This window comes from Mauremys reevesii, linkage group 4 (assembly GCF_016161935.1).
Source record: "Mauremys reevesii isolate NIE-2019 linkage group 4, ASM1616193v1, whole genome shotgun sequence".
Taxonomy (NCBI): Eukaryota; Metazoa; Chordata; order Testudines; family Geoemydidae; genus Mauremys; species Mauremys reevesii.
In genome coordinates, this window is record NC_052626.1 from 80168642 (window position 1) to 80182008 (window position 13367).

General features: G+C 44.7%; 1 protein-coding gene across 1 annotated transcript; it reads right to left on the reverse strand.

The window, feature by feature from the left end:
* Nucleotides 1-3074: 3074 nt before the first annotated feature.
* Nucleotides 3075-11270, reverse strand: FJX1 (four-jointed box kinase 1). Its single transcript, XM_039538852.1, is given in 2 exon segments — nt 3075-11240; nt 11243-11270. Coding segments are annotated over 2 exon segments (1380 nt in total). The 3' UTR covers nt 3075-9888.
* Nucleotides 11271-13367: the final 2097 nt, after the last annotated feature.

Genomic DNA, 13367 nt, shown 5'->3' on the forward strand with positions numbered 1-13367 from the left:
TGGAAAATGTCAGCCTAATTTCCCACTTATTTTGGATAAAATCTATGTGCAACTATCAGAAAGCAGAAAAATAATCGTATGGTGCTAGCAGCTTTAGTCAGTCAAACCTGCAGAGTAATAATATGTTTGTAGAAGACAGTACAACCGCTTTAGGAAAAGTCCATCTCAAAATTCTACACCACCTACTATCCCTCTGATGATATATTGCAGGTGTGTTGGTAGAGTTATCATGGAGCCTACTGTTTTCTTGGCCATCCGTTTTACTCCTGTCTGAATATGCTGTACAGTCTTGCTGCCTGCTCAGTGGCATGAGGAGCCATTGTCACACTGAAGTGAGGAAAAAGAGGTTTGGGTGTTGTTGGTTCTGAGCAGCTTTCATCCAGAGCCAAAGAAAGACGTTCTAAGTAACATTTGTGCTTACAGCTGTTTTGATCCAAGTTCAATTTTGACATTTTAGGTGAATTGGTGACCTATGAGCAGCAATATGTTACCCATTTGTCAACCAACTGTTAGAAATGTACTTTGGTGTTTATACCATCCCTGGCCTGAGCCTCTTTTATATGATTAAGGACAGCATTATTAATGTCTTGCAGAACTTATAATCAAAAGCCCTGTTAGTGGAAACATGGTGCTATTCTGTTTTTATGTACAGTAGTTTCACAGAAGATAAGTGTCTGAGTGTGAGTCATTTCCCTACCTTCCCTTCAGCATGAAGGAGCTCAAGCTGAGAGCTTGAAAAATATAGATGTAAAAATATATCGATAGGTCCATTTAGATCAAAATAAAGGTTTTCTAAAGAGATCATTTTACAAAATAACATCCATGGAGATTTTTTTTATGTCAACAGAAACAGTTTAATTTTCAAGGGATAACATCTGCAACATCCTGCTAATGAAGAAGAGGACTGGAAAATTAAGCAGATTAGAAACTCACTATAAATATAGAGTGCTTCATTGATTTCCATTATATAAATTGAATGAAGTTCAAAAAGTAAACTAACTATATAAACAGTATGCTGACCAGTAAATTACATTTTTATTTTGTCTCCAGTTTTAATAATCTAAGTGTTATTAGCAACATAATGAAGGAAATTTGCTTTTTAAAAACATGAGGTGTAACTAGCAACATCCCTTAAGCCTTTCATGTCTAATAGGAGTGTCTTTCTTTTAAAACAGAGCAGCAGCTCACTGTAAATCACAAGCTGGTGTGAAAGCTGTCAGTCATCAGTTGACATCCTTTGTTCAATAGCTGACAGACACTTAAAGAACCTCATTAACATCCATAATGGAAGCTCTCATCCATATCACACCTGTCAAGTCTTTCAGGTTTGCTGTTCATACACGTAAATATACAGCAAGGAACTATTCTCCTTTGTTACAGTCTGAGGTAATAATTTCCTACGTTTATACAGCACCTCTCCTCCGGAGGATACCACATCAACTGAAATGACCCAGCTCCTCCTCGGTAAATTTGTTCTATCAATTATTTCTTAGTCCTTCCTATTTAAGAACCTTCTATCCTCCAAGAAGAACTTTTCTAAGGGAAGACTGAGGGTAAATATCAGGGGGAGAAATGTTCCTAACCATGAGGTCTGTTAGACTGTGGAATAGTCTCCCAGGAGAAATTGAGGAATCCCAATCATGTGAGTCACTTGGGATTACACTGGGCATAACCTTGGAGCATATACTGTAGGAAAAGAGTCCTGTGGCACCTTATAGACTAATAGATATTTTGGAGCATAAGCTTTCCATGGGTAAATACTAATGCATCTGACAAAGTGAGTATTCACCCACGAAAGCTTATGCTCCAAAACATCTGTTAGTCTATAAGTGCCACAGGACTCTGTCGCTTTTTACAGATCCAGACTAACACGGTTACCCCTCTGATACTTGCAGGAAAAGAAATTCTGCATTGACCAGAGCCTAAATGGAGGGATGAATTAGATGATTCAGTAGGACTCTTCCATTTCTGATTTCTGAGTCTCAGCTTTCTTGTTTATTACTGTTCTTCTATGGAATTCCTTAGGGGTCTATAGCATTGAGACAGCATCCCACTAGTTGTTTGTACCAGGCTCCAGGTCATTTCCTGTGCCCCTCCACGCTGTGGTATATTTCCTGAAGGGTAATAATTGAATGTCATCCAGTAACCTCTTTTATGAGCCTGGCAGTAATATAACTGGGCCCCTGCATGACTTTCCCAGTGTAAATTCCCCCCCCCCCCCCCCGCTACTTTTGATCGATTTCTACACAGGTAATTGTTTTTACGAGCCTTCAGATGATTGCCTTGCTTTTTGGTATAGTCTGAAATATCCCTTAATACAGCAGCTCATAAAATGTCCTACAGTCCTGATTCTTGTAACTCTCTGTTTAGTTGGGCTCCTGGAAGTCTGCTGGCTTGCAAGAGGAGGAAGGAGCAGGGAGTACTGCTGTTGGTCTCCTTGTCACTGTTAAAAGCAAGCAGGATAAAACCATGTAATAAATAATGCTTGCCATTGATATGGTCAGCAGCAGCTTTTAGCTCCAAATTGCAGCCAAATTCATGAGAACAGAATTTAGCCTACTTTTATATGACAAATTGCAAGTATAGTGGGGCCTGATTCTGATCTCACATGGCTGTAAATCAGGAATATCTTCATTGATGTGAATGGTTACTCTGATGTACGACTGGTGTGAAAGGAGAATAAAACCATTTGTATCAATCCACATTCATCCATAATGTATGTCACATGATTTTGCATTGCAACAATACAAAAACCTTGGACACCCGTGAAAATTCTGCATAATTTTAACAAATCAAAGGAAACAATTAGTGTCTCTTATCAGAAAAAAACAAATACTGTTTAAAACTTCTTGGAGTGTGAAGGTGACCCAGCCAAACTGAGGGAAATTGACTAACTACAGTCATTTAAACAAATACAGTGAATAGGTTCCCAGCTCAACTCAAAAAAAATCATACACAGAAGAAAAAATTCACACAGGCAGCTTTGAAACATCGTTTATTAATGCACTTTCCCCCACAGCAGGAAACAAGGAGGAAGCTAGCAAGACAGGCACATTAAAAAATTATGACTCCTACAACTGAAATTTACAGATATGCAGAAATAAACCACACTTCTTTTGTGCTACATTTGAGATACCAGTGTAAAATGTATTCACTCCTTTCTCTATTATGTGCTACATTAATGCTATTAGTGTGTTAATACCACTTTAGCTAAGTGCCTGTCTGTCCTCACTTTCAGGGGATTTTGCAAGATCTCAGCGGTGGAATCAATAGGCTTTTTTGGGAGGGTGGCTTTTTGTTTTGTTTAAAATGGAGCACATTTTGAGATAAAATCACTCAGCCACTTTTGAATTAGAGGAGGGGGGTGGGGGACAAAGGGATTAAAAAAACAAGCAATAAAATGAATCATTTCAAATCTAACCTCTAGCTAATAAAACCTCTAGTTAATAAAATAAAATGTTAGCCTTTTGGTTGATCCCAGTTATGGTCTTCTGTGCTGCTGGAACTCAAAAGTCACTATCAATTGAACATCAGGATGTCCTGGGTCCACATAGCAGCACAGGGGCTGGGTCCTTTTGCTGCAGCTGCAATGCAATCCCACATCTATTCCTGCTCCTTTTAAGTGCTGGAGCATACACACCCTTCTTGTTTGTCCTGCCCCACTGAAGTGCTGCATATTGCAGAAGAGCAGACTCCATTCTGGAGCACAGCTTGATCAGAATACTCTCTGTTGTGACAATGAGATTATTTCATTGGATCTGGATGGAGAGGTTTGTCACTTTGGGGAAAGCTTCTAAAAATCTAAAGTGAAAATACATTATTCAATTGATAATAATGCTTTGTCTTTCTATAGCACCTTCTATTTGAGGGTCTCTAAGTGCTTTGGAAATGTTAGTGAATTAATTCTCACAACATCTTAGTATGACAATCCTCATTTTACAGATGGGAAAGCTGTGGCTGAGAGAGGTTAAGTGACATGCACAGGGTCAGATACTACACTGACAGGCACAGTATAAAAACCTAACTAGAATAGGTCACATAGGAAGTCTGAAACAAAGCTGGGGTTTAGCATTCTGGATCTCCCGAGTCCCAGACCCATGCTCTCAGCAATGTTCCCTGCTCACACAGGCAGAGTACTAAGCAGTAAGACACATCTTCTAAACAAAAATCCTCTATCTTGCACCTAGTGGAGACCAGCAGCAGAGCATCCTTTTTGCCAAAATATAAAAGGGATTTAGCCTATTCCTAGACAGTTAAGTGGTAAAGAGAACTGAAATTTGTAGAGTTCTAATAGCTTCTGATGACAATGACCTATTTTGTGTGTGGTAATTTAACAGCAGTTAAACACTAGCAGCTCTCGACGGAAGTTCTCTATTTATCTGCAGCATGGGCAGCAGCAGTGCAAGCTTTCACACTGTGCTCTGCCAACCTGTCTCAATTCTGACATGGAGAGGCCAACTTCAGGAGAGAAAGGGGGTAGAGATGTGCCTGGTTGTCTGCATTTCACTTCACGTATTCACAGTGGCCCAAGTGTTTTGCTCAACAATGACAAAAAATGAAAATGAGTCTATTTTCCCTCCAATGTAGATCTATTGGCCAAGTGAAAAATACAAATCAATTTTCATAGCAAAATGTGCAAAAGGTTGAATTCCGGTTTTGCCCCATTTGAAAGTTTCCTGAAAAATGGGATTTCTGGGTTGTGAAATGCTCCAGAATGAAATGACCAAATATTTGTAACCCTTTACAGCCTGGGAGGGAGAGATCAGGTTCAATCATCCATTCACTCCTTGCCCTCTCTGCTGAGAGTGCCACACAGTTTCCAACTGGCAGCAGTTGTTTTTGTGATGGGGACACATTTCTGCTGGGAACCAAACCGAGGCCACTAATTCCTTTCAACAAGGCCGTTCACAAGGTCACAGCTTTTGAGGCTTTGTCTACACTGGGATTTCAACCACTGGGATAGCTGCACTGAGGCAAAACCCTGTGCTTTCAATTGGTACAATTTACCCCATACTGAAACCAGGGTGACCTGCACCAGTACAAATTGCTTTGCCTGTCTACAATAGGGATTTCCACCAGTGCAGCTACATCAGTGGCTGACTGTTGATGGCTGTAACCAGGACAAATCCCCAGCATAGACAAAACCTTAGTTGTTACAGCCCTGAACTGCATTAAAACTAGTGACCTCAAAGGAAAAAGGTTTTATAGTTCATTACCAATCCGAAGTGTCATTCAGACCTCAGCAGGAGCTGCTTATTATAAAGTCTATGCTATTATTGCCAGAGCTTCGCAGCATTCAATCCAGAGTGCATGGCTCTAAAGGAGCAGTTAAATTTTATGCTGTGGTCGCAAAGCAGGAATAACATACACAATTGGATTAAGTCTTAATATGATCTCACATCCAAGCTAGTGACCACCCAGCATGGCAGTGAGCAAATTCTAAATACTATTATAATAAAAAACCCTCAAAGGAAAATAAACCACAAAACTATGCTAGTGGTATTAAGGGTGTGATGTAACCTACTGAATCAAAACATAACTCTATGTTTAGCACTAGGCCTAAGTTACTGGCATGATCTTCAAATGGGATGACCTGACCTTGAACAAAGGAGCTGTGCCCATTTCTACCAGCTCCTGTGCCAGGGATATACTCTAGAGGTGGCAGGCACATTTGTCCACCTAATCTCAGTCTGGCTCTGTTCACTCGGTGGGCAGCCTATTAAATTCAATGAGATTCTGATGCTCACTGCACTGCGAGGGCTAAGCAATGACTCACTTTCCCTTACAAGTCTGGCTGTAATATCCTCACTCTAAAGTCCACGAGTAACCCCACCTCTGCCTGAAAAGAATCTAGGACCAGATTCTCCACTCACACTGGTGTAAATTGAGAGTAACTCCATTTATGTTCATGGAGTAAACTATATGACAGGAGACTCATGCTCTTAGACTCCAGTTAGAGGAGACTTTGGGGGAAGGAATTCTGAAGATAATCAGACAGGAGAGTTCTGAGATAACGGATTAAAGGGGGTGTGTTTCACATTCTGAAATCTACAGCCATTTTCAGACTATCTTTTCCTACCAGTTATATGTAACAATTGACAATTAATTAAGGACCCAGTGCAGCAAACCAAATAAGCCCATAAGCATGCAGGTGGTTACATTGACTTCAATGGGACTGCTAAATGCTTAACGTTAAGTACATGCTTAAGTGTTTTGCTGAACTAAGGCCTAAAATCCCCAGGCCTCATTCTAAACTCATTTACACGAGTGTGATTCCTTTGACATCCAGTTAAATTGTTTCTAAGCTACAGCAGTGTATGATCAGAATCAGAAACCCCAGTGGCATATAATTATTTAGCTGCACATAGAAATTATTTCGAACTCCCTGGTTGTTAAGTCTTCTGGTCATTGTACACCAACCAAAACCAGGAAGGGCCTGAGTCACCGCTCTTACTGGTGAAAATAAGGAGTAACTCCATGGGGGAAAAAGGAGCTAAATTGGTGTAAATTAGAAGAGAATTGGGCACAAAAAAAATTTAAAAGTTGTTCACCTCTTTGTTCTGGTTTGAGACAGTCAGACATCAGCTAACATATAAAGTTGAGAAAGAATGCAAAGAATGTAGCAGACCAAGCATTTACAAGTGACTATTCTGCCTTAAAGAAACTGAACAGAAGAGTTAAACATAGCCTTAATCTTCCTTAAATTGATGCTAATTCAAAGCTTTTTCTAGCAGAGACAGATCAGCCAAATCAAATGCATTGAGGCTCTTAGTATTTTCCTGAAGCACATAAAGCACACAGTAAAGTGTCATAATCCAATCAAGCTGGTTTTCTATATCCTCATTGAATAAGCTCATTTCTTCCAGTTGCTTGCAGATTTATCTCTAGCATCATTAGCCTATAACTATCCCCATCTTCTAACATGCAACCTATATATTACCAATCATCAAATAGAAAATCATGTTTCTTCTTGAAAAGTGTAATTATCTAGGGTCTGGTTCTAAAGACGTTGCAAAGAAGATATATTGCCCATTAACAGTCAAAACTGCAGTTGTGCTGATACTTACAGAAATACTTACTAAACAGAAATGAAACCTTAGATGTTTGTGGCACAGCAGTTCGCTCTTCACTGTGGTTTAAAATTTATGACACTGGTTTATTATTTAGATGTATTTTCATTAGGTGAACACAACTGAAACCTTGCATCTGAGAGAGCTACAAAGTAATGCTGACAAAAAGCGCTAAAGAAGAATTAAGAATTACACAGTTAAATTGTACATTGTCATGTAAATAGAAAAGGGACACCATGGGATTTTGTGCATTGTATTGAGAGATAAATGCTGAGAGCTATAAATACAAGTTAAATAAAGAGCCTTGTCAGTTAAAGCAGTTAAGTGGAAGCTGATGTTGGGGCAGCTGCAAGATTTAAAAAATATACTTGGTAAAGAGCACTACACATTGTAACTGTTACCAAGTTTATTCGTATGTTTGTAAAACTGTTTTCTTGCCTTACAAAAATTAAAAGAATAAACTGTCAAAGAAAACTGTTCAGCTGTGAGGGTTAGCCTGCATAAATTATTAACAGATATGAAAGACTGTCTCCCAGTATAAATGTGCACGTATGCAGTACTCACAGAATTCATGGGAAATTTAATGCTCCAAATAACAGTGAAAGCACCTACTTATCTGGCTTCCAATCAACACACTGCAGCATTGAATCAACAAAGAGATGCCTGTCCAGATGTGGATGAGATTGTATTCCTGTTTGATCGCATCATAGTTTGTATCGGGGGTTTAAAGAGAAGGTTTAATTTGTCTTATTTCCTACCCCAACTTTGACCTTTATTTTGTGTCTTGACTGTCTATTATTGTGTCAGTAATGCTGTTACAAGTTGTTTTTTGGTAAAAACAAACAAACAAAAAAACCCAACTGACAGTTGTATAATTTTTCTTTTAGTTTGTACACCCAATCCCAACAAATTTATGACAGTGCAATGGAAATCTGCTAAATTATATGGTTTGTTGGACAAGCTTTCTGGTGCTGTGATTGGAGTTAGTCCCTAACTGTGAATACAGGATGAATAAAGTCAAAACACAAAGGATAGAAAGCTAGTATAAAGTACCACCTATTGATAACGGACTGACACCACAAGGGATGCTTTTGTTATAGCAGTGCTTGAGCTTGCAGTAACAGGTTGGCACACTATCTGAACATATGATGAGGTTGTCTACATCATACTTGTGCTGACTTAAGCAAGTTAATGTCAAGAAACTGATTTAGTTATTTCAGAGGAAGAGGGGGGGTAAACACATTTCACTAAGGCCAGTACCAGGAACTGTTATTCCAAAATAAGAATGTTCACATACCAACTTGCACTAAAATAAGTAAATTGGTTTTAGGAAAGGAAGAAAAAGGAAAGTTGGAAGGCCTGATTCTTCTCTTTCTTAACCTAGTATACATCAGGAGTAGTACTAGTGAATCAGGCTCTATTTCTCTTTGGAAAAAACCTGAAGAATAAATGTTCTTTTTAAATTCAAACTAAGTATTTGGAACAAAGAGGTAAAACATTAACACCCTTTTACTGAAATATCAGTTTCTTTTGTATGTTACAGAAGAACTTATGAATATATATAATGTACAGAAAAGGCAGACTTTGTAAAATAAAAGTCTTCCTATAAAAATAAAAAGTCAAAGTAAAGTGCATGAAACTGATTTTCCCCCAATTTGACTAATGTGTCCAAAGTCTTAGTACAATAACAGTATTTAAAACCCTGGGATGATTTCTTTTCACCCATTAGTCAGTTATTTTAGCATTCAAACCAAATGATTAGAAATAACAGACACTTATAACCTGAATCAGGTTAACCAGATGCTTCCAACAACAAAGATGACGAACACTGGAATATCGACTCTCTATATACTTTTCATTGACAAGATTAACAAACAGTTAATAGATCCATTCTGGATAGAGACACCAGTAGGAAAAGAGCCTCCATGGATGGGACAGTTTTGCTAGTCAAAGGCTCCTGCTCTGTGCAATCAGTTCTTAGTCTATGAATGTCAGGTTTTTTTTTAAATAAATGATCATAACAAAATACATAAGTTTACCTGCCTGCCTCCATTAGGAGAAAGGTAATTGATCCCAGTCCAGTTAAGGACAATAGCTTTTGTACACTGTCTTGTAAGTGGGCAGTTGTACTGAGTGAGTTAAGGGAAATACTTAAGAGGCATGTTTTTTTTTAAACTCTGGAAAGAGACCCAGTGTGGAACTAATACAAAGAGATCTAATAGTACTGATAGCAGTTTTCATCTTCAGAACGCTTTAGAAACATTAACTAATTACTCCTCACAAAAGCCCTGCCAGGCAGGCAGGTAAGTATTATCACCCAGGCTTCACAGATGCAGTGAGCAGAAGCAGATGTTTTAGGGTCCCTTCCCAGAGGCCAACAACAGTAATTCATGGGGCAAAGAATATTCAAATTAAATTGAGGCATCTAAAGCCATGTAGAGGGCCCAATTCTACTCCAGTGACTCTCCTAGGTAGCTGAGTACATTCGACTCCCTGTGAGGTCAAAAAAAAGCAGAGGGGACTCCAGTGTCTCACAGGACTGGTCCTTTAAGCACTCAACTAAATGGACCATTAAAAAGACTCCAGCAGCCAGAGATGAGGAAGCTGGGCCCTTTACACCACCACCAGGAAGTCCCAGTCCTGTACTAAACCCACTAGCTTATTCCTCCTTCCCATGAGGAAACTGGTTCCTGAATGAATGATTTTAGTCTCCTATTTAGAGAGTCCCAGAACATGTTACAACTGCAAAACGGTTAGTGGGGAAAACCCACTTTTCACTCTCGGGTTACATAAATACAGGACAGTAGAGACAAACTGATCACAGTGAAGTGGCCATGGCTTTGCAGTGCAAAATGTGCTTGTGGACAAAGTCTATCCTGCCCTGCAGCAGCTGCGCCTGCTGCTCGGACAGGAAGCCCAGCCGGCCGGAGAGGGGTTCGTGAGTCCGGTAGAGTCTCAGCAGCTCCGAGGCTGCGTTCTGCAGGCGGTGCAGGTCCCGCACCCGCTGGGCAGTGGCCTCCCGGAAGATGCACACGGAGCGGAGCAAGGGCTCGTTGTACTTGTCCCACATGGAGAGGAGCCTGTAGCCGTGCACCAGGCCCGCCTCGTTGTCTATGAAGACGAGGCCCCCGTTGGGTGCCCTGTGTAGGTTGCTGGTGGCCCGGTGCATCACCCTGGGGTCCCACTGCAGGCTGAAGAGGTTGCTGACCAGCCGGTCAAAGTTGGCCGTCAGATAGTCAAAGAGGATCAGGTCGGTCCACTGCACCAGCTCCACCAGCTGGGACTGGGTGAGGCCGCCCAGCTCCCCAGCGGCCAGAGGCTGCAGTCTCCTGCCCGACCCCGCCTCGGATCTCCAGGGAGCGGGGGCCACCACGTCGGTCAAGTTGTCCACCCACTGGGTGAGGCTGACCACCGCCCCCTCGGCCCAGTGCGAGCCCCGCAGCTCGTCCCGCACCTGCCCCCACTGCCTGCCGCGGGCTTCCACCAGGGCCAGGGTCATGGGCGGCAGGCGCTGCTGGATGCCCAGCAGCTGGGCCAGCCGGTAGGAGAGCGCCTCGCCCTGGATCTGCTCCGGGTTGATGCCGTAGCGGACGCAGGCGCGACTCCCGTCCGACAGCCGGGCCAGCCGGTTGGAGCTGCGGCCGCACCCGCCCCGCTCCAGGGAGGCGACGCGAGCCGCCCGGGCTGTCTCCAACCACGAGGCCGCCTGCTGGGGGTCGAAGCCCGGGGGCACCTGCTGCTCCAGCGCTCGGCTCCAGAAGATGCCGCCTTGCACTGGGGAGGCGGGGTCCGCGGGCGCCTCCCGGGCCAGCGGCTCCCTGGAACCAGGCTGCAAGTTGTGGCTGTGCCGGGGCTCCGGCTGCGAGCTCCGGGCGGGCTGCTCCGGCCCCTCCAGGGGCTCGCCCCTGTCCCCGGCTGCCGGCAGCGTGAGCAGCGCTCGGAAAGTTTTCTGGGCGCCGCGGGACTCGCCCTGCCCCGGCGGGCGGCGGGCGGGAGCCGCAGCTCCAGGGCCGCCGCGCTCCCAGCCCCGCTGTTCCTGGGGCAGCCCCCAGCCGGCTGTGCCCGCGGGGAAGCGCCGCTCCCGCTCCTGCTCCTGCTGCCGCGGCCGCTGCAAGCCGGTCCAGAGCCCCAGCAGCGAGCCCAGCCCCAGGAGCCAGAGCGCGGCCAGGAGCCCAGCCCGGCCCGGCCCGGCCGCTTCATCCTCCCGCCGCCGCCGCCGCTGCCGCTTCACTCCGCTGCTCCGGGACCTGGCGGCGGTGCAGCCCCGCCGCTCCCCGGCTCCGGGCGCGAGTCATTCATCGCCGCGCGGGGCGCCGGGACCCTCCAGCCCCGGGCTGAGACGCTGCTGCTGGGCGGGCGGAGGCGGTAGCCTCGGGGCCGGCTAGGGGGTGGCGGGATCTCAGCTCCGAGACCGGCCGCTCCGCCGGCAGCTTCGCCCGGTGTCTGCACCAAGAGCGACCCTCCAGCGATTGAAATTCACAGGCACCGACCGAGACCACGTGGGGAAGCGAGGGGGGTTGCGGGGGACCCTCCCCGGCGCCCAGCATGGTCCTCCGCTTAAAGCGGCGATGCCTGAGCTCGGTGGGCCCACGCTTGGGGCGGAGTTGCCCGCAGGGGGCACACCAGGGAAGGAGGCGATCCCGGCCAGCCGCACAGAGCGCTGAGCCACCGCGGCCACTGGTAGCGGTAGCATCTACCGCCGCGAAGGGAGGAGACCGGCACCTCTCTGCAGATCACCAGCACCGTCCCCTCCACGCCCCTGCCCTCCTCGGGCAGCACCAAGGAATGGATGCTGCACCTTTGGGCACAGGAGAGAGAGGGAGTCAAGCTGCTAAATTCAGGCCTAAATTTCAGATGCCCCAAACGCTGGGGAGCGGGGCGGGGTAAGGCACCGGATCTGATTTAGTTTACGGGACACTTGCAAAATGTGGGGCCAAGTTCAGACTTCAACCCAGCCACATTCAGGGGCAGCTGGATGGATGCGGGATTTTGCTTTAGGTCCCGTTCTTAGCACTTCATCCCTTAACGCACGTTGGTAGCAGTGAGGAGGGGATGCCGGTGGTTTGATTAAATCACTATTTTATACCCGATGGATGTTACTGTATCCGTTGTGCAGTTCTGGTCCCGCTTCTGCCTTCTAAACACCCCCCACTTCCGTTCCCGCTCGTTATCGCCCTTTATTTATTAACGGCGTTCATTGCTTAGATTACATTTAGCGCCAGGCGCTCTCCAAGCACAGGGCGGCACAGTTGCCTCTCCCCCGCCACAGACACTAAAGAACAAAGGCAGAAAAGGGATACCACGCGCAAGCAGAAATCATGGTCGGCACATGGCGAATTCCGTCGGGTTCATGCAGATCCTTTGCTTTGTCTGATCCTGCAGATTAATCTGCTCAGGCAGAACCCCCAGCACTAATGAACTCATTGAGGCTCTGTCGGTACCAGAGGTTCACACCGCCACGGACCATCTTTTATGAGCCTGTATTTCCCTCTCTGTGATATCTATCACCCATCTCTTCTCCCCTCAGAAACCCCCATTCTCAGTACCGGCGCCCACAGATCAATGCAGATATCACCTGTGGATCAGTGTTTTCTTTTTCTGACCATTTTATTCCTTGCCGGATCTCTCTATGAACTGGGGGCGTGGCTTTTATAAACTGTCAAATGTTTGCCCAGTGCCATTATTTTAAGACTATAAATGCTAAGGATGAAGAGGAATTGTTGGGGAAAACCACCACGACTAATGGGATGAAATTCAAGTCAGCCAAAATTTTCTCTAGCAGGAAAATCTGCATGACAGTGAAGTTGTATTAGGTTGTGCATCACTTAAATCCATCTATTGCAGTTTAGTCAGTCAAGCTATTCCTATATATTTAAACCCATTGCTTAACCCATCACTTATCATAACACTGACATTTGTTATCTTACAGGATTTCCTTTCCCCCTCAATCCTGTGCACACACTGGTTTGTTATTGGTGAGTTGCTTATGCTCAGTGGGCTGTATCCACAGCTTTTGTGGAGGTAAATTAGCTGAGGAGTGCAGGAATTCACATACTGGTTTATCACTCATGAATACTGGGCTATGGGAATTTATTGGTTCTTCAAGAAAAAAAGAATAGTGGAACAATTGATGTAAAAATTACATAAAAGGACACAAAAAGTTGTGGACTTTAACCTCACTCTTGCAATGAAATCACTGTGGCCAGAGCATCTCTGGACTTTGTCCCACTCATGTGAAGTCACCCTTGTGCCCACATTGGGCTCATGGCTGGATCAGGGCCTTTATAAAGAGATCAG